The sequence below is a fragment of the Diplotaxodon limnothrissa genome, linkage group LG9 (assembly GCF_057381915.1).
Source record: "Diplotaxodon limnothrissa isolate DT_005_m linkage group LG9, D_limnothrissa_male_GT1.1, whole genome shotgun sequence".
Classification (NCBI taxonomy): Eukaryota; Metazoa; Chordata; class Actinopteri; order Cichliformes; family Cichlidae; genus Diplotaxodon; species Diplotaxodon limnothrissa.
In genome coordinates, this window is record NC_140604.1 from 992,208 (window position 1) to 1,013,689 (window position 21,482).

The 21,482-nt window shown below is 44.2% G+C and overlaps 1 protein-coding gene across 2 annotated transcripts in view; it reads right to left on the reverse strand.

The window, feature by feature from the left end:
* Positions 1-21,482, reverse strand: part of tgfbr1b (transforming growth factor, beta receptor 1 b) — a 35,521-nt gene that overhangs the window by 3,061 nt on the left and 10,978 nt on the right. For both annotated transcript variants that reach the window (XM_085362570.1, XM_085362569.1), the window contains exons 2-5: positions 12,099-12,344; positions 9,223-9,486; positions 2,872-3,102; positions 719-886 (exon numbers count right to left, since the gene is read on the reverse strand). In XM_085362570.1, the coding sequence (XP_085218696.1) occupies positions 719-886; positions 2,872-3,102; positions 9,223-9,486; positions 12,099-12,344 (909 nt within the window). The remainder of the gene's footprint in view (positions 1-718; positions 887-2,871; positions 3,103-9,222; positions 9,487-12,098; positions 12,345-21,482) is intronic.

Sequence of the window (21,482 nt, forward strand, 5' to 3'; positions counted from 1 at the left end):
CGCCCTGTTCCATAATTACAAAAACACAAACAACACTGAGATATGTTTAGTTACCCGGCCTGGGACCTGTAAGGACAGAGCTGCCCCCACTGTGCTCTGCAGAACTGTCTTGATATACTTCAGGGGACATGAGAGGAACAGAAACTTCCAATAGGACAGTGACCCAGTTTTCATTACACACAGCAGTGTACTACAGCAGCGAGCTGCGTCACATACACGTCTGTCGGGACAGTATTGGACAACAAAGGGACAGTGGCGCGGCTGCCCCTCTGTTGGTCTTCCTTGGTCTCTTGTGTTCTGGGGGCCTCTGGATGTCTGGAGTCTTGATCTCCTCCATACCTGCTTCATGCCCTGGAGGACGGGGCTGTGCCTTTAGACAATAATTCTGATGCAAAAGAGCCAAACGGGACAGGCAAAAAAACAAAAACAAAGGGTGATTTCTGACCAATAAGCACTGGCTTTGTGTGCGACGGCTCAGACTGATGTCTATACTCCAGCATGCCTGCCTCTATCTGACAGACTCCATGTTTCCTCAGGCTGATTTAAACATGCCTCAGTCGCCTCACGTGAGCTACTGAACGAGGTTTTTGTCACGCCTCCTCTGAGCATGTCTCCAGGCTGCTGAGCAGCACAGCTGGCACACTCGCTCGTTTGTGTTTACTATTCAAACATTTAGACGCCGATTCACCTTGGATACATACAGGCGTGAGGTTCTCACCTTGCGTGCCAACGATCTCCATGTGAAGGTGGGCGAGGCCGCTGGCTGTTGACAGAGACAGTTTGATCATGCCCTCCACTGTGACCGTGTAGCGGTTCAGGTAGTCGAACAGCGATCCGTGCTCATGGTAGTCCGACACCAGCCACAGCTGAGTCCACGTTCCATTATCTACACGCCGGGCACAGAAACATGGATCGTTATCACACTCCTCTCAGTACTGACACAGTGGCTGAAGTTTCAGCCAGCAGCTGATTGAAGTGTGTGATACGCACCACACCCTAACCTTTGTGTCTCCGACTCAGGGATGAGGTGCAGGGTGGAAAGAAAATGATTCAAATCTGGGTTTACATCCATCAGACCTTCAGCTTTCTACATGCCAACATCTGCGTTCACTCTCAAGTTAGAGCTCACTGTAGAGTGGGCAGCTGTGGGCAGCTGTGGGCTGCACCGGCTGATGAGTGATAACGCTGGGGATCAGCATTGCTGACAACTAAAGACCAGTGCTACCTTTCCCCACTGATGGGGAACCAGTGTTACCATTATTATGAAATTCATAATCAATATTAAAGGTTCTTGCACACCAGTGAAAGCTGCCCGTCTGCATTCACTGGAATGAACGTGTGCAGAGAACGTTACACTAACTTCATCAAACCTGAAGACGTGCTCGTTAACGTCCTTAACTTCCACGACAGAGACGTGCAGGCACGTAGCACGTTACTGAAACTGTGGGTCTGAGGGACAAATGAATAAACAATGAAAACAACGATGATAAAGGAAAGAAATCAACAGCAAGAAGATTCTAATTCAGCTGAATTATTTCAATTACAGTGTAAAATTAATTCACCAAGAAAAAGAACATCAGTGATTATTAACGTCTGGCTCAGCGTGTCCTTCCTGTAACCGCTCACCCCAGATGGCCCCGCCCCTCCCTGAGCCTGGAGGTTTCTTCCTGTTAAAGGCGAGTTTTTCCTCCCCACTGTCACCAAAGTGCTGCTCATAGCTGTGCTGTTTTCTTTGTATAGTTGTCGGGTCTTTACCTTACAATATAAAGACGTGACCAATTCAAACTAGCCTGACATTTAAGCTACGTTCACTCTGCAGGTCTTAATGCTCAAATGCGATTTTTTTGTCTGCTTGTTCACACTACAAATAAAATGTGACAGCAAACGCCAGACCAACAGTATGTTTGACTGATGGCCTTAATGTAAAGACTTCGGACTTTACGTTTCCCAATTTTGCTTATGGCCTAATAATGATCCTTATTGCTGTTTCAGAGGAGCGCTGCTTCAAAGCATAGCTGCAGATTTGTTCATAATGTCTTCCCAACAGTTTCACTGACATCTACACCGGATGTCCAGGAAGCGTTCACGATGTCTTCTCCGGCGCTGATAATTGGCGTCCGTCTTGTGTCAGTGACGTAAAAGACGGATTTAATGCGACATCATCAAACAGCAGTCGCTTTCTGAAACATCGGATATGTATCGGATTCAGGACCACATACGACAGTGACCCAGGTCAGATTTGTGCCGTTCACACTGTCATAGCATGATGGGATGTGGGTCGCACAGGGTCAAAACAGTCGGATTGGATGTGCTTTCGCCTGCAGTGTGAACGTAGCCTTAAACTCTGTTATTGCACTGCCTGCCCGCTCAGCAGGGTGACGACCATAAGCCTTCCACAGCTGAGGGGTAACGGGTGCACTTCCTGACAAATGCCTCTTGCTCTGATATTCAATAATAATAACAATGTAGACTTTATTAGACTTGTAGGAAATGAATCTTCTGCATTTAAGCCACTCAGGGAGGCAGTGGGCAGCCACCAATCCAGCACCCGGGAGCAGCGTGCAGGCACGGTGCCTTGCTCAGGGGCACCAAAAGTACAAACACCAATTTTGGACCTGATTGTACTGTATATGCATACCACCTGCTTAAGGGATCACTTTGGTGTGTTTGATGTGGGATTTTATACACTTTCTAATATGTTTGTCTGGCTGTTACCTGGGCCAGGTCGAGCTGCTTAACTAAAGGTAAATGGACACATGAATGAATACATTTATGTGTGTGACAGACAGTGTGGTAAACTCTGCGTCCTCCTGACTGTGAACTATGACCCCGTGCTGTGTACCATTCACTCGCTGCCTGCTGGTTTCTCACCTTTGTTGTCAGCAGCAATGAAGCCCAGGATATTCTCATGTCTCAGCATCACAGTCTGGTAGATCTCAGCCTCACGGAACCAGGAGCGCTCCTCTCGGGAAGAGAAAATCTTGACAGCCACCTCCTCGCCGCGCCATTTGCCGCGCCACACCTCACCAAAACGCCCCTTCCCAATGCTTTCCTGGAGGATGATAGTTCTGGCAATTGTTCTTTGGACCAGCAGTGGGAGACCTGAAAGGAAGTGGACGGATATATGAGTGATGGTCCTGCCACGCACATCCAGAACTGAAGTCTGCGTCCCCATCTGGACATCCACCTCATGACTGTTGTCAGTAATCAGTGTTAGCATAGAGTTTGATCTGGTCAAATCCAGGTGACTTGATTAGGTGATTATGTTTTTGCTTTGCCCCTGATGACTCATAAACTTAAGAGCCTTAAATGAAGAGAGACTTCCTGATCCACAAATCCTCCTGCCGTGCTGGGACCACGCCCACCTCAACACCCCTGAGAACTTTAACGTTCCACTTGTTTTTCCTTTAATTTAACTTTATTCATTCATTTATCGTGGCTCAAGAGTTGGGAGTTTGTCTTGTAATTGGAAGGTTGCCGGTTCGAGCCCCAGCTCCGACAGTCTCGGTCGTTGTGTCCTTGGGCAAGACACTTCACCTACTGCCTACTGGTGGTGGTCAGAGGGCCCGGTGGCGCCAGTGTCCGGCAGCCTCGCCTCTGTCAGTTTTTATTTATTCATATACGACACACTTCATTGTGTCGTATATGAATAAATAAAAACAACTGAAACAGGATTTTTGATCCTTCCTCAGCCGCTTTTATTATAATAATAATAATAATAATAATAATAATAATAATAATAATAATAAATTTTATTTATGAGCGCCTTTCAAGTCACCCAAGGACACTTTACAATAGGATAAAACACTTAGTAAAACAATGGCAGAATAAGAACAATAAAATAAAAGCACAAGATAAAATGAACAAACAGTGGATTCACAGTGAATATGCAGATTGAACAGATGAGTTTTGAGTTGGGATTTAAACTGGGGGAGAGAACCAATATTTCTTATTTCACAGACTTTCTCAAAACCATCAACTAAACAAACAGCCTGCTGTAGTTGATGGTTTCATCTGAATCAGCCGTCTAACTCCTGTGAATCACAACAGATGGAGGGTCCAGTGCACCCCGTCTGGGACCTACCCTGGACCCAGGCTCCACGGCAAGTCTTTACCCGTGCAAACCGATGTTGGACCACAGAGGTGCTCATAGGGGCACATGGCACCAGGACGCACTAGGTCACAGGTCAATAACAGATTTAGAAATTGTGTCATCAGATCTGTGGTTGGACACGTGTACCCAAACGTGCAGCGGGAGAGCCAACATCTCAGTCCATGATATCTTTATCTGCTTTAATCGCATTCTGAGGGAGGCTGAGGACGTTGAGTGGACCATGCTCCTCACCTCTGAGGCTGCTGCAAGGAGTTGCAGCTGCAACAAGGTGCAAGGTGAAGGGAGCCGTCTTACTGGGCTTGGTTAGCCTGTTGGGCCAGCCTTGGAGTGGTTTAGGTGGTATTCTGCACACACCATTTACAGTGGTGGTGGGATGCTGCTGACCTTAACACAATGAAAGGAACACTGAGGATCTGCCTTCTGTAATGGAAGCAGAGGCTGGGGAGCAGGGGAAGAGTTGGCAGGGCCCCTGGGGTGGATGAGATTGGCCCTGGAGGTTAGGGATGTCCTGGCTGACACAGCTCTGCAATGCTGCGTGGCGATCTGGAGCAGAGCCCCCCAGGATGGGTTTGTGATCGCAGTCCTCAGCCTGCCTGGGAAAGTCTGTGGCACTCGAGGGTTCTAGGGTTCTGTTGGTAGAACACTGGACCAGCTCGTCATCCTCTCAGTGACATCAGAGGGTGAGTTTGCCGACCAGTCTGTGGGTGTTTTGTGGATGGATGGGTGGGATGTACTAGCTGTGCATGCTCTCTGATCACAGACAGGAAGCAGTGAAGAAGAGGTATGCACAAACAGTCCTGTGACAGAATGCTGCTCTAATCCAACTGTATGGACTTTTAATGGCAGCAGAGTTAAAGACTGAAAGTCATCAAACTACGATCCAAGAACAACTCTAAAAGTGTGAAAATCGTCTCACTGCTTTGGAAAACTGCTCACGAGACACAGGAAAAAAGTGCAGACTCACACAGAACATGCTCGGCAGCATGTTGGAGGTGCCGTCATCACTCATGGCTACCATGCAGGACAGCGTTGAACACACATTTTATAGGACGGGATCAGTGCATACAAAAACGTATCCAGTCGACCAGATCTCGTATCATTTAAAGCTGTTTTCTTCCTGTTTGAAACAGCGCGATGGCGCCGTGGTCACGGCCGTCACCTAACAGCTGTCTGGAGCCAGTCTGTGGGCGTGCACACCCACTGTGACACACTGCCTACCTGTAAGTCATCATTCTGGCCCTACGACAGCTGGACGAAGCGGGATTCATGCGTGCGTTTGCACGGGAATTTAGTTTTGGTGATTCCACCTATTACACCTTTATTGTGTGCATGAATGCAAAGCCTGTCAGGAATGATGCAGCGTGTGGATGTGTTGAAGCCAGAACAGGAACTTTCCCAGGGGACACATAAGGAACTGGGACTGCTGTGAAGGTTCCAGCATCGAGCTCCAGTCTGATAGTTTGAGGTTATGAATAAATAAGGAACATTTGAAACATTTTAGGACTAATCAACATTTCCCAAAGCAGTTGTGAACGAAGTGTGATGTTTTTCACCTCCTGATGCACAATGAAATAATTACAGTCACCTTTTGCATTCACTTCAAATGTCTGACATGCTTCCCTTTCCTGCAGCTGATCCGAGCATGCACGCACTTCCAACCTCCAACTCTTTCACTGCACCACGTGCAAAGACGAGTAACCGGGTCGTGCTGCACACATCACCAGCACCCTGACCGTGGTAAAAGCTTTAAAGGAAAGAAACCATGTCCACTTTGGCCCGACGGCCCTCATTTACTAACATCACTTCTTTCCTGTGCAAAAAACAAACACTTGCTGTCAGATTTATGAAACATGCTCATCAACCTATTTTGGTCAAAAACTGTGCATATGTTAGCAAGTAGAGCAGGGCGATATGGCCAAAAATATTTATCACGATATATATTTGAAAATTTGCGATAACGATATAACCGACGATATAATTGATGCGAGACAAAATACAACTCCACAACATTACTAGTGCAAAAAGACAACCTTCCATTCATTTTCACTTAAACAAGAAGCTGGTTTTTATGTACATTAAAGCTTTATAAAAATGTAACAGTGCAAATGCAAATTCCTTGCTGAAAGTTAAACCAAAAGGCATTTCCAGTAGAAATGGGCTGACGTATCCTGAGCATAACCATGTATAATATCCACTGAAGTTAAAAAGAGGTGCTTTGTAACATTAAACTGCAGTGTGCAGTACGCATTTTTCGGACCATAAGGTGCACGGGATTATAAGGCACATTAAGCGAAACAAAGCAGTCAGATAAATCAAACTTTATTAAACTCATTCTTCTTGCTTCCTCCACTTCTGTACCTTTGATTCATTAATGTTGAATTCTCTGGCAGCGGCTCTATTCCCATGTTGTTGCAGTATATTAATGACTAACCTCGTATTGTGGATGGATTATCTCAGTTGTTCTCCTGACTGAAGTTTGGTCCGTTTACAGCATCCTGCCATGCGATTGCATTTGTCTCTAACCATGAGGAACCTTCACGTAGGGCTGGGCCATATTATACCGTTCACGGTAATACCGGTATAATGTTAGGCAACGATAGGAAAATGAAATATCGCGATAGAATGGGAGTAAAACGCGCATTCGCAGTGCCTTTGTTTTCATACGCACATGGCCGATTGTTGAGTGAAACAGATGAACCAGAATTGGTTTGTAAAAATGGTGCAACTTCAGTGATGTGGAACTGGTTTGGTGTTTGTCCGTCAGATACACGACAAAGCACATTTTTTGCAGAACATGCAAGCGGCCGTCGTTATTGTCGTATTTGTCGGACTAAGATGCTCTTAAATCTGGGAGTAATCTGGGTCCTAAACTCCGTATGCTTCAGGTCAAACAACACTGCAGCATCACTAAGAGTTAAAAACTGTCTAAATTCTTTCATCTTTAATAAAACGATCAGCATTGCTGCTTTACCAGGTGTAACTATGAAGTTTAACTTCCAGGCATCCATGAAAACAAAATGTATTACATTTAACGGAGTTAGAAGTTAGCAGGAAGCTAGCGGAAGTTAGCTCGCTAGTTTCGCTAGTTACCTAAGCATGATATAGCATGTTCTGACTGAGAGATTTCTGAAAAAATTCAAACGTACAGCTCTGCTATCACTTCCAACATAAATGAAGACAGGAAACTAAACAGCAGTGACGTTTGTAGGGTTACTGAAGTTGGGCTAGCTGGTATATAATGATGTGCTACGTGATCGCTAGCGACGCAGCTATGTTAGCATAACATAAACGGTGAAGCTGGAGGACGAACACTAACACTTTTCCACTTATAAAAGTTAACGTGAAGGTTCCTCATGGTTAGAGACAAATGCAATCGCATGGCAGGATGCTGTAAACGGACCAAACTTCAGTCAGGAGAACAACTGAGATAATCCATCCACAATACGAGGTTAGTCATTAATATACTGCAACAACATGGGAATAGAGCAGCTGCCAGAGAATTCAACATTAATGAATCAATGGTACAGAAGTGGAGGAAGCAAGAAGAATGAGTTTAATAAAGTTTGATTTATCTGACTGCTTTGTTTCGCTTAATGTGCCTTATAATCCCGTGCACCTTATGGTCCGGAAAATGCGTACTGCACACTGCAGTTTAATGTTGCAAAGCACCTCTTTTTAACTTCAGTGGATATTATACGTGGTTATGCTCAGGATATGTCAGCCCATTTCTACTGGAAATGCCTTTTGGTTAAACTTTCAGCAAGGAATTTGCATTTGCACTGTTACATTTTTATAAAGCTTTAATGTACATAAAAACCAGCTTCTTGTTTAAGTGAAAATAAATGGAAGGTTGTCTTTTTGCACTAGTAATGTTGTGGAGTTGTATTTTGTCTCGCATCAATTATATCGTCGGTTATATCGTTATCGCAAATTTTCAAATATATATCGTGATAAATATTTTTGGCCATATCGCCCTGCTCTACCTTCACGTTAACTTTTATAAGTGGAAAAGTGTTAGTGTTCGTCCTCCAGCTTCACCGTTTATGTTATGCTAACATAGCTGTGTCGCTAGCGATCACGTAGCACATCATTATATACCAGCTAGCCCAACTTCAGTAACCCTACAAACGTCACTGCTGTTTAGTTTCCTGTCTTCATCTATGTTGGAAGTGATAGCAGAACTGTACATTTGAATTTTTTCAGAAATCTCTCAGTCAGAACATGCTATATCATGCTTAGGTAACTAGCGAAACTAGCGAGCTAACTTCCGCTAGCTTCCTGCTAACTTCTAACTCCGTTAAATGTAATAACTTTTGTTTTCATGGATGCCTGGAAGTTAAACTTCATAGTTACACCTGGTAAAGCAGCAATGCTGATCGTTTTATTAAAGATGAAAGAATTTAGACAGTTTTTAACTCTCAGTGATGCTGCAGTGTTGTTTGACCTGAAGAATACGGAGTTTAGGACCCAGATTACTCCCAGATTTAAGAGCATCTTAGTCCGACAAATACGACAATAACGACGGCCGCTTGCATGTTCTGCAAAAAATGTGCTTTGTTGTGTATCTGACGGACAAACACCAAACCAGTTCCACATCACGGAAGTTGCACCATTTTTACAAACCAATTCTGGTTCATCTGTTTCACTCAACAATCGGCCATGTGCGTATGAAAACAAAGGCACTGCGCATGCGCGTTTTACTCCCATTCTATCGCGATATTTCATTTTCCTATCGTTGCCTAACATTATACCGGTATTACCGTGAACGGTATAATATGGCCCAGCCCTATTAGCAAGTCTGACTTTTTGAATTGGAGCAGGTAAACAAAGACAGGGCCACGTTCAGCACTGTGAAGCATCTCCTCTGCTGTCATCAAAAAGCCTGGAAGCATCTCTGAGCAGATGTTGTCCTGCCCCTGTTACATGTACGCTTCTAGCTGCTCAGTCCGAGACCTCTGTCACAGTTCTGTTTCAGTCAAGTGTCTGTTTGGCCCCTGGACTCTTCTATGAATCCATGCTGCTGTTTTACCTTTATATACCTTTGAAATGTCTAAATCCTCCTTCAGCTGATCACTGCACAAATCAGACCCTGAGATGTAGCGTTTTACCTGATCCAGAGCCTGAAGTGGTCATGTCATAGATTAGGTCCTTCAGTGTTGTTCCCACAGTGATGAAAGGGTGGTCCATGGAGGGGTCTTCCTCATTAGGCACCCGATGGTGGTGGTGGGCCCCGGCTCCCCCGGCGCCCAGGCCTCTGTGGCTGTGGCAAACGTAGAACGCCAAAACCAGCAGCAAGCAGAGCACACATACAGGGCCAGCAATGACAGCAGCGAGGGCCACCGGCCCCAGAGGAGAAGGGGTCGCTGTGGGGCCTGCAAGACACAAAGAGTGTTGGTCAGAATACCTGCTGACCCAAAGCCTGGACCTGCGCTGGCCTGACTGCAGCCTGGAAGCATAAAGGTTAATGTGACGACGAGCCTCAAGTCCTCGTTCTGTGGATCTCAGAGTGCACGACACAGGTTTACGTGGATTCAGGACCTCAGTCATGCAGTGCGGTAGAAACACATCCCCACTGGATCGGGCTTTTTGAACCTGGTGTGCAGCTACGTGTAGCTTAGGTTTGTGTACTCAATCAGCTGGTTACACCTTCTCTTCACCAGCAGCGCCCATACTGACGTCATCATGATGGTAAAAACCATCACAACCGTGCACTTCACAGCAGCTTCACCAGCAGATGTGACCCCGCGAACGCATCATTAATCCCCCCCATCTATCTAACGATCTACCTGGTGCACTGCGCCGAGCGTGTTCGTCTGCTACCAGACAACAGCGGCGTTTTAGACCAGCGAGGGAATGAGAGTCGCTGCTGTTTGGATTTAGCGAGGAGGACGAACGAAATGTCATCATTAGAAAAACAGGAATTCTCACCTCTAACACAAAAGTACAAAAGTAGAAGTACTATGAAATACTATGTTCAGCCTCAGTTTGTTCAAGCTTAGCTGGGTAATGCACCTGAAACCCATCCGAGTCCACCTCGCACTACATCACTACAACACTTATTTTTGGGAAAGTCCAGACTTGAGCCAATGAAAGGCCAGTCGTGCTCTAAAGTCCTCCAATGAGGCTGATGTAGAGCTGGGCGATATGAGATTTTTTCATATCACGATATGTTTTTTTCATTTCAGGCGATAACGATATCTATCACGATATAAGCCAAATAACTATATTTGTAAGATTTAAATGTGCCGTTGCTCACAAGTAAAATGTGAAATAATCAGCAGCTTGTTTTTATTTAAATATTTATTTCCCATAATAAGTTCAACAGGGTAGATGTACTTAAGGAACATGAGACTTTTTCAGATAAATAAAGGCAAATATTGCAAACTACACAAAAGGCAGCCGCTAAAGCGTTTAAGTTTCAAAATAGAACAAACGAAACAGACTAAATTGTCAATTCCACTTAGAAACAAAATATTAATTCTAAAAATAAATCTTAGTTTGTTTTACAGAAGAACAGACAAAACTGACTAACTTTTGTCAATATCAAATAAACTGAGAACTAAAAGGAAATTCTCAATCTCTCCTTGTTGTATAGCTGAGCTTTTCAAACAGTTTTAACAGTTACTTTAGTCTGACAAAAGCCGAATGACGAATTAGCGCTTCCAGTCAGAGACTGAGGCTACGTCCACACGTACACGGGTATTTTTGAAAACGGAGATTTTCCGTTTTCGTTTTAAAAAATAATCCCGTCCACACATAAAGGCAGAAATGAAGGAAAACGCTGCTATGAACATGCCAAAGCAGCAGGTGGCGCTAGATTCCTAACCGTGCAGAAATGTTGGCCAATCAGAAGTCTAGAAGCCTCGGTGGGAAAAAGTAAACAAAGCTGGGGCATAGAAGCAGAACCGAGTCGTATGTGTGGAGGGACAGTAACTGTGTGTATATGTAAGCATTTAAACACTGCAGAGAGTAGAATTAACAGTATTGTAGAAATTCATTTCACCGAAACAATAACGTGGCGCACAGTGTGACGCATGCACCAGTTTATTGTATTTCCAGACTTGCTTTCGGCACAATTTACAGTGCACGCTACTCTGTTTTTTGTCAGACTTGAAATAGCAGAAATACCTTCACACTACGGAACTTCTATGGCTCTTCCGTTCGACAATCTCTCCGGCGTTGGAACCATCATCTGTTTTCTCTTCGGTCACGCTCGGTTGATTTTTCTAGTCGGCACACTCATTTCCTCCATTACCCGCTGGCTGCTTCCCAAACAAACACACGTGCGGCTTGGCACTTGTGCTGTACGTAACAAGTCACGCGACGTGACGCTGCGGCTGTGATTGGTTCGGCTCTGCGCTACTTAGTTTGGATTGGCTGACCTTTTTTTTAATTTTTATTTTTATTTTTTTATTTTAAGAGGACAAGAGCGGCGAGGTCTATCGTGATAGCTTAATTTCTCTATCGAGTAAAAGTTATATCGCGATACATATCGTTATCGTTCTATCGCCCAGCTCTAGGCTGATGTAAAACGATTCTGAAAAGACGAGTGGGCCTCACTCCCAGTTATCACAAACACACGAGTGCAGTTCTTGAAGCAGTTCTTTGGTTTAGGGCATAATTACTTTTTCACGTGATAGTTTTGCGTAGCTCGTTTCCACCTTAATAAATCATCGTTTAATGAAAACTGCATTTTATATTTACTTGGGTTGTGTTTTTTTATTTATTTAAAAAAACATGCAAACAGTTTTTCTAAACTGCATGTCAGTGCAGTCACCCTCAGCTCCCTCTGCACCACAGCAGACCAGTACAGCACCAGTCCACTAAGTGCCCACTGCACTCATGAAAAAGACCCTCCTACTCTAACGCTCTCGCTCCACTTTGTTTTAACGACTGAGAAGCTTTTCCACCTGCAGTAGCGTAGTAGCTGTACTTTATAATTAAAGGAAGGCATGAAGAGGCAATATGGCTGGTGTCCTCTTACCAGTGGGGGTCACTGGCTCTTTGTTGCAGTAGTCTGTGGTACAGCACAGTGGGTAAATGCCACTGTCATCTTTGGTAGATGGGGCACAGATGAAGGGTCGGTCTCGTGGGATCAAGTCACGATTGTGCACACACTGGCGCTGCTCAATGGTCATCCGGCTGCCTGACTTTTGGATGGCTACAAAGCAGATACCGTCTGTCGTGCAGCTGGAGTTGGTGCTGCAGCGGTCACAGTAACACTGAAGGCCTGGAAGAGGAAAAAGGGGGGAGGATTAATTCACTTCAACTTTATTTATACAGCACAAAATCACAACAGCAGTCGCCTCAAGCTGCTTTATATTGTACAGTAGAGCCTACAATAAACCATACAGAGAACAATCATATGACCCCCTATGAGCACTTTGGCGACAGTGGGAAGGAAAAACTCCCTTTAAACAGGAAGAAACGTGCGGCAGAACCAGGCTCACATCTATGGGCAGTTAACCTAAGCCCCCTATCTGCATGTGTTTGGACCACGAGACCAGAGAACGCACGCAGACGGAGAGAGAACACGCCACATATGGATCATTTATTCATCAAAGACACAAACGCACCACAATAGCCCGATAGTGTCATCACATGATATTATACAGGAGCTGCCAACTCAGCTCTCGAGTGGGCAGTCACAATGAAGCAGTTCATTTCCATCTGTAGCTTCAGGCTGCGCTTCATCGTTTGGCCACCAGATGTCACCAAAGACAACTGTGTCGATAAGCTGTGAGTAATGAAGCTTTTTGAGCTTCAGAAAGCTTCACTGGGCCGTGACTAAGAAGCAGTCATTAAATGAGTATCTCATTCAGGTCTTTTACACTCAGCTTTATGTTGCACTACTCATCAGAGCTAACCAATATTAATATCAGTGCTGGAACATATGCACGGCTGAGGATGGTCATTTGCTGGTATTATGGCCCAAGTGGGTCTCAGTAGGCTGACAAATGCTGATAGCACAACACCTGCAACGAGTAACTCGTGATACATGATCAGGAAAACCTGAAGCAGCAATGCCATCAATGGTGACGAATGCCGACACTGCATAATTCACTCTGAAACTCCCATATTGGCCAATTTGTGATGGAGAACTTCCTCCACGTCTACAGAAGTGACGATATGTCAGTGTGGGCACTTCTACAGAAACCAACATTTCTAAGGAATGGGAGTTATGGGAACCAGCAGTGATCTGACGCAGAGACCTAAACTCTTCTGGGATGTGACGAACACACACACACACACACACACACACACACACACACACACACACACACACACACAGTGTGAGCTGGTGTTTAAATGGTGTTTAAAACCAAAACAACAACAAAACAAATGTTTCGGTGCATCTGGGACTGTTGTCCTAGTGGGAAGAATCAGGAAGGAAGGAGGGAATATTTGGAAAGAAAACACCAAGCAGAGCTGTGTGAGACGCATTGATCGCTCCTGGTGAAGAAGGCAGCTGTCACTGACTGTACAATAATCATTTGTAGTTTCTGTGAAGTCGTTTGTGTCTGTGTGCGACGTACCACACTACGTAAGCATGTAAAATGAAACCAGCATTCCTGTCTGCGGCTCAGGAGCCAGGTGAAGGTGAAGCCTGAGTTGGTCCTGATGTGTTTAGTGTGGAAATGTTTGATGGACAGCGCTTCATTCTAGGAGCAGGTGCTTAACTGAGCGAGGCGTGCTGTGTAAGATCGTGTAGAAAAACCTGTTCATGAGTGGCTGTCAGTGTTATGGCACGTGTCTGTGGTGTGTGTGTGGAAAAGACTTCTGTCTGTGGGAGCTGCTGGTGAAGATGCTGCTCGACTCCTCTGATCAGCTTAAATGACCTGCCTCAGTGGGTCCACAGGGAACTACAATGGACCAAGGAATCCACACCTTGCTTGCCATGATAATCTCCCACACTCGTTTCCCCCTGAAAGCAGCCACTGATTAAAACCTGCTGTTTGGACCGTACAGATTTGTTATTCTGCCATGTTGCTAGGCTACAGAGTGCTCTGTGAGTGTGTCGACAAGGAAAGTTCGAACGTTTATGTCGTCCTCAGTCTTGCACTTAATTAACCCTTCATTCAGTGAGCTGTCAGTTACAGTAAACCAACAGCAGAGATCATTAAAACTGGAGGGGGGTGTGTGTGTGTGTGTGTGTGTGTGTGTACATGAACATTTACTGAAGTGGTTGTTATAAATGTTCCAACGGTGTGCATCATTCATACTGTAACACACCACGATACGGAAAACGAATAAAGTCATACAAGAAATGGTAAATGGCCTGTATTTGTATAGCGCTTTACTAGTCCCTAAGGACCCCAAAGCGCTTTACATATCCAGTCATCCACCCATCCACACACTGCTGATGGCAGCTACATGTAGCCACAGCCACCCTGGGGCGCACTGACAGAGGCGAGGCTGCCGGACACTGGCGCCACCGGGCCCTCTGACCACCACCAGTAGGCAACGGGTGAAGTGTCTTGCCCAAGGACACAACGACCGAGACTGTCCAAGCCGGGGCTCGAACCGGCAACCTTCCGATTACAAGGCGAACTCCCAACTCTTGAGCCACGATCGCCCCACAAGAAGTGATTACTGAGGTATTTTTAGTCACTGGTCTCATTCATTCATTGATGGTGTAGTTGTTCCACACACCACTGCTTTTGTTTTATTTGTGGTGAAAACAAACTTTAAACCTGCTACAGAGATTTCTTTATGTCCTCTCATGTAAATCCTCACAATTCCAGACTATGACTGTTTCTTTTATTGCCTCACTGCATCTCAAACAAAGCTGTGATTTTTGACCTGATATGAACCCGCTCATACAAACAGACCAATAGGAATGTGGCCTCCCAACAACACAAACAACACAAAGCACAGAGGTTCACTTTAATCTGCGTCTGCGTCAGCAAGCCACGCTTTCTGTTTCCACTCTGGTTTTTAAGCAGAAGTCTCCGAGTATGTGGCGCAGCAACATTTCCGTTGTTTTGTCTAGACGTGTGAGACACACCTGAGTAACAGAGTGTGTGTCTGCAGGGACAGACGAGCTGTGTGAGTCACTCTGCTGTCAGCTGGCTTTTATTTACAGCCACATCTCTGCTCTCGTCTGTGTGTGTGTGTGTGTGTGGTAAATCCAACTACACTGAAGTTAAAGTGTTTAAAAACAGCAGTAATAAGCACAAAGTATCAGCGCCAGCACCTCCATGAAAATAATAAGTGTGTGCATGTCCAGCTGTTTGCGTTTTCCACAGAAACCATCTCACTTTGGATTCTTGGGAACATTTGTCACCAAAGCCCGTTTACAGTTTTCCATGTTCTCCTTCTTTCCCAAACCCCACTGGGAGGTCCTTTCAGCAGGGACATTACCATCCATCTGATTTCTTCAGCTAATAGCTGTGCACAGCTGCACCAAATATTAAAGTGAATACATTAATATAGCATAACAGACGGTTCAAGTGGTAACCTGAGGAAAACCTGAAACAACCTGCAGTAGGGCTGTTCGATATAACCATATATATCGGATGACGATGTAAAAACATCTACCGTTTCATTTTACACTGTCGTTTGTTTCGTGGTGTCGCAAAATAAACTGTTTACGGCAATATTTTTCATGGTTCTGATGTCACTGTAGTGGCTGTATTAATGTCTTAAAGTTCTCTCTTTCTCTTATATTTAATACAACCACACTACAGACGGACAAGCGCCTGTTTTTATGCGTTGTCGTTAGCAACAACGACGGTAACACCATCGCGTGTCCGCTCGTTTATGTTCCACGTAAACCTTTCACAATAAAGCTCAAGATCCTGTTGAGACCTTTCAAAATAAACTGAATCACATGAAAAAGTATGCAGAGTATTGACGGATGAGAATTAAAAAAGAGCCGCCAGGTGCTAAAAAATAAACCTCAGACTCAAACGTTAGACGCTTTTCCTCGCAGCACGCTGTGTAATAAATACTCACAAAGGAAACGGCGGCCGTTACAACTTGTGTCTAAAAATGTATCGTTTCATGCATCGGTCGCTGTCGTTGCTTCGAGGCTCAAGCTTTACTGTGAAAAACTGTTACAGGATAAACAGTTTCGTGGCTCAAAAAAACAAACTATGAGAACACTTCTTCAGATCATATGTATCATATTTGACACGTACAGTGTTTTTGGGACTGTAACACCATCAGTGTGAACCTGACAAACCGAAATAAACTGCACAACACATTTAAACCAAGTAAAAGAAAACAGATAAGCAAATATGATACAAATTAAATGTCATATATGGAAATGTAAAAGTGATCTATTTACAAAAAATGAAACAAAAGAAGGTGAATGTTCTGGCAGTTATTTCCTGGTTCAGGCTGAGTTTAACTTCAGTCTGAGGTTAAAGGTGATAGAAAGAGCTCACACTGAGTGTCATGTTTGCATTTCACTGCTTTCTACTCTGGATGTCTGTTTATACTCAGCTGTAAGTAGGGCTGCTCGATTATGGCAAAAATGATAATCACGATTATTTTCACTGAAATTGAGATCACGATTATTTGACGATATTTATTTAACCCTTTAAGACCTACTATAGAACCAAGTCCACCAGAGCTTATATTATTATTTTTTTTTTTTACATGCTGTAGTGCCATTTGTGGGAGCATTTCAAGTTGCTATACATCAATACAACTGTTATAGCCCATATTTTAATAATATGTATGCATTAAGTCCATAGTAATTACATAAATTGCAAAAAAGTGCAATAAACTACAAAAAAAAAATTGAAAATCGCTTTTGTTTTGTTTACATATATTTCTACTTGGAGAAATTTAAGAGGTTTATCCCTCAAAACTTTAAATACAATAAAGTTGCAAAAAATAGTTTCCCACCACAGGAAATTTATTTTGAGTGTCTTCATAGTTTTATTTTGGAGATACAGCAATTTTTATATACTGCAGGAAAAACAAAAAACAATCCTATGATGCAAATTTGCAAAGAAAACAGCATGTGCATCATTTCACTGTGGGAAGTGTTACGAACAGCTGACAGGAACGGCAAAGCGTGTTTCTGGAATATTATGTTTTTGTTCCTGCAAGCGCTTTTTATGCAATTTTTGCAAAGCTATATGTGGAAGGAAACCGTGACCGAGGACAAGCTGATGGCATCAGATGTAAGTACAACTCCTCCGGTTTCATATGCAAAACAAATTATTGTGCTAGCTTACACGGTTCAGGTTCTACAGGGATTTAAAAATAGTTACACAACACGGAGCGTGCTGCTCTGACCGGCTTTAAAGGGTTAACAATGACTTTAAAAAATAATATAAAATAGTGTGCAACACCACTGAAGTTTTTTTTTTTAACCTCTCTTTTCAACCAACGGCAGTCACTCTCCAAATAACTTCTGCTTAGCTTTCCGAGCTTCCCTCGGGTCCTCTTAATCAGCGGTCTCCAACCTTTTTTGCCCCACGGACGGTTTATGCCCGACAATATTTTCACGGACCGGCCTTTAAGGTGTCGCGGATAAATGAGGGAGGGGCTAATAATCGGCTCAGTCATTTTTAATGATCGTTGAAAGCCCAGATCGTAATCGTGATTAAAATTCGATTAATTGAGCAGCCCTAGCTGTAAGTATAAAAGGCTCCACTCTGCAACCTGTTTGTTTCTTTTCAGCTGTTGACTATAAACATTAGTTTGTGCTGATATTGCACTTTTTGAAATCTGCATTTTAAATGTATTTTTAAATATTACTTTAAATACTTCGATTTAAAGTTCTGCTAAAAGTTTCAATGCAAAGATTAGCATCACTGCACTGCAGTGTGTTTTAGGCATACAGGTGTGACAGAACAGCTTTAGTGTTACAATGTTACAAAATGCAGCGAAACATTCAAACAGTTGTATCGATTATAAAATAGACTGTATCGGATTCATACCGCTGTGGGCAGATATCCAACCTTATGATATCAGCGTTGGACATAAAAAAGTGGTATGGTGCCATCTTTACTTTTAACCTCCTAAGTAAATGACAGGAAGTAGTCCAGGAGCCACAGATGACCTTTGAACTATTCCAAGCTCAGTTTTTGATCAAATATAACAAAAAGATTCTTAGCACGTGGTGGGAGGGCCGATGTAACGACCAGCCTCTTTAATGAAGCGCTCAGCTCCAAACACAAGAACCTCAAGTTTGCTGGGACTCAGGATGAGGAGATGCAGTGCAGAGCAATGACAGGAAATCTCTTTACAACTGTTCAGTACATCACTCAGTGTAACATGTGCAAAGACACATGTGAGGGACTGCACATACGATAAGGGCATGTACAGGTAAGTATGATTGAAAAGATCTGAAAGCAGTGACCAGGATACCAAACCTATTGGGTAATCTGTCCTCACATGGACTCCCAGTCTGGAAGCAGTGGGTTGACTGGAACAGGCCCAGTGGCTGACAGAGTAACAGTCTAAATATTAAAGTGGTTCAATTCAATTTTATTTATACAGCGCCAAATCACAACAGTCGCCTCCTTTATATTGTAGATCGTACAATAATAGATTCAAAGGTTGAGTTGGTTGAGGAGAAGAGGGCACAGCTGGATGAAGGCTGGGCGTGATCCTTGGTGCGTGCCGGGCAGATGCTGAGTCAGGTTGACGGCGTTAGGCCTGGGGCGTGGCTGAACACAGTATTGCTTTCTACCCTGTATTACCAAAAGTATTCACTAACCCAACCAAATGACTGGATCCAGTTTTTCCCGTCACTTCCATGGCCACAGGTGTATAACATCCAGCACCTGGGCATGCAGACGCCTCTACAAACACCAGTGGATTCCAGCGTGGTGTCATGATGGGAAGGCGCCGCGTAGAGCAAGCAGGCCGGGATCCTAACTAATCCAGGAGTTTTAGCAGATGGACCTACGATATCAACGTGAAGATCCGAGGTGACCTTCTTGATTCATTGAATTCAAAAATGTTGCAGAAAACTTGACCTCTGACTGGGGCTGGGCCATATCATACCGTTCACGGTAATGCCAGTATAATGTTGGGCAATGATAAGAAAATGAAATATGGCAATAGAATATGGGTAAAACGCAGATGCGCAGTGTTTTCATACGCACATGGTGGAAAAAGCATGGCGGCGACGGAGAACGAGAAGGGCGAAAGCGGATCGCTGAACGAAACGGATGAAGCAGAACTGGTTTGTAAAAATGCTGCAACTTCAGTGGTGTGGAACTGGTTTAGCTTTTGTTTGTCAGACACACAACAAAGCAGTTTGTGCTGATCTATAGAGGTCGCGACCTCTGAACCAAAATATGTATAATACAAGTTAATATGTACCTTGAAACTTGGAGTCACTACATCACATAACACTTGAGTCTCAACAGTAGTTGATATCAAGTTACTCATTAAGCAGATATGATATTTTGGACGTGACGTTCAGCTCTGATAGAGCCTCGTGGACTCGTCAGCAGAGGATTTGTGTGCACTCAGGCGGGGTCTCCAGCTGTCCATGTTGGTGTCTGAGCCTTAGTCAACACCTGGTCAGCTGGGTGCAGCCTGTGATCTCTGCTAGCATGTACAAATGATCAACGTTATAATACTTTAAATCAGTACGTGTGCAGGCAGGAGGTGTCGTTTCTCTTCTTAGGTCAATCGGTCATTACGTGGAGCTCACACTCGATTGAACACACAAGCTCTTGCTTTGTTTTGATCACAGACACACCCTACATGTTGCCCTACCCCCATCTTCATTTCATTCCCCTTCCTCAGAGGTACCTCTCAGCTCCCACAGTTATTTCCAAAGGTCACGGCCCTGCCCACTGCCACATCCACCCGGTCAGCTCCTTTATGTCCAGCCCTTTGTCCACGCCAGCTGTGATCTCTGTATGACTGAATGTGTGGATGCATGCATGCTGGGAAAGGGGCCCCGGGATCTGCCCCCTTTTACAAAGCAGATGAGAAACCTGCTCTGTGGATGGCTCTATTGTTTATGTGGAACACAAAGCTGAGCACTGGGCTATTCAAACACTATAACAGATGCAGCTCTCTGTCTGTGACACTAACTGCAGATCAAGCCCCATTTTTGGAAAGCATGGTGGGAGCCGAGGCATTAGCAGATCCCTACAGCCTGTGCTCCATCACACTGGAGGCAGACACTTCCTTATGCAAACGATGCATTTTTAAACACAACCTGCAACAACCACAGCACCCAGCTATCATAAGATAAGATAAGATAAGATAAGATAAGATAGAACTTTATTAATCCCTCGGGTGGGTTCCTCTGGGAAATTCGACTTCCAAAAAGCACAGCAACGACCGAAGTTACAGTTACAGAACTGTTATATATATCCACACACACACACACACACACACACATATATATAAATACAGAGACAAATATAAATAAAGTATACAAAGGGGATAAATAGAATAAATAGGAATAAAAAATAAAAATACAAGTGAATTGCACATTTCAAGTATTGAGTCTATTGCACCGTTGACTATTTACAAAAGTATTGCACAAGGTATTGTACAGTGAGGTGAAGAGGCACTACAGCTTAGTTGTTCCCTCCTTTGTCCTCCTGTTTCCCCTCCCTCTCCCCTCCAGTGAGGAGTTAAACAGTCTGATGGCGTGTGGGACAAAGGAGTTTTTAAGTCTGTTAGTTCTTGTCTTGGGGAGAAGCAACCTGTCACTGAACAGACTCTTCTGGTTGTTAATGGCCGTGTGCAGAGGATGCCCAGCATTGTCCATAATGTCCATCAGTTTCTTTAATGTCCTTTTCTCTGCCACTGTCACCAGAGTGTCCAGCTTCATGCCGACCACAGAGCTAGCCCTCCTGATCAGTTTCTCCAGCCTATCAGAGAAGGCAACATAAAGCTGAGCCAGCTTCTTGTTCCCACAATCTGCATGATTAAACAGAGAATCAATAGGTCGTACGTCTGTCTGAGGCCCTGCGCTCATAAATATTGAGCAGCCTATGCTAAAGGTGCTGAAGGTTAGAGAGCCAGCAGCCGGTCAGCTGCTCGCCTCACACTTTTCAGAAGGAAAAGGTGGAGCCTGTGATCAACAGTCTGCTAACCACGACTTCAACAGCTACACAGGATGAGACTGTTCTTGTTGCCATGCTTGGTGGACCCTCTCATTTTTATATAGGGCTGCACAATATAGCATTTCAGCATCAACACTGCATCACATTCATGCTGCAGCTTGTGAAACGTGCACATTTCTTTTAATTCTGTGAGTCTGGCAACCATGATGAACAAGGGCTCTGTGGGATTTGCTCTTTACCATAATGCTAATTATGAACCACGTCGTGACTCAGCCCCAATACAGTAGATCTATTTGTGGGGGGTGAGGAATGGGTGCACAAATTTCAAAGAAATAACTGAGCAATATCATCAGCTGTTCACC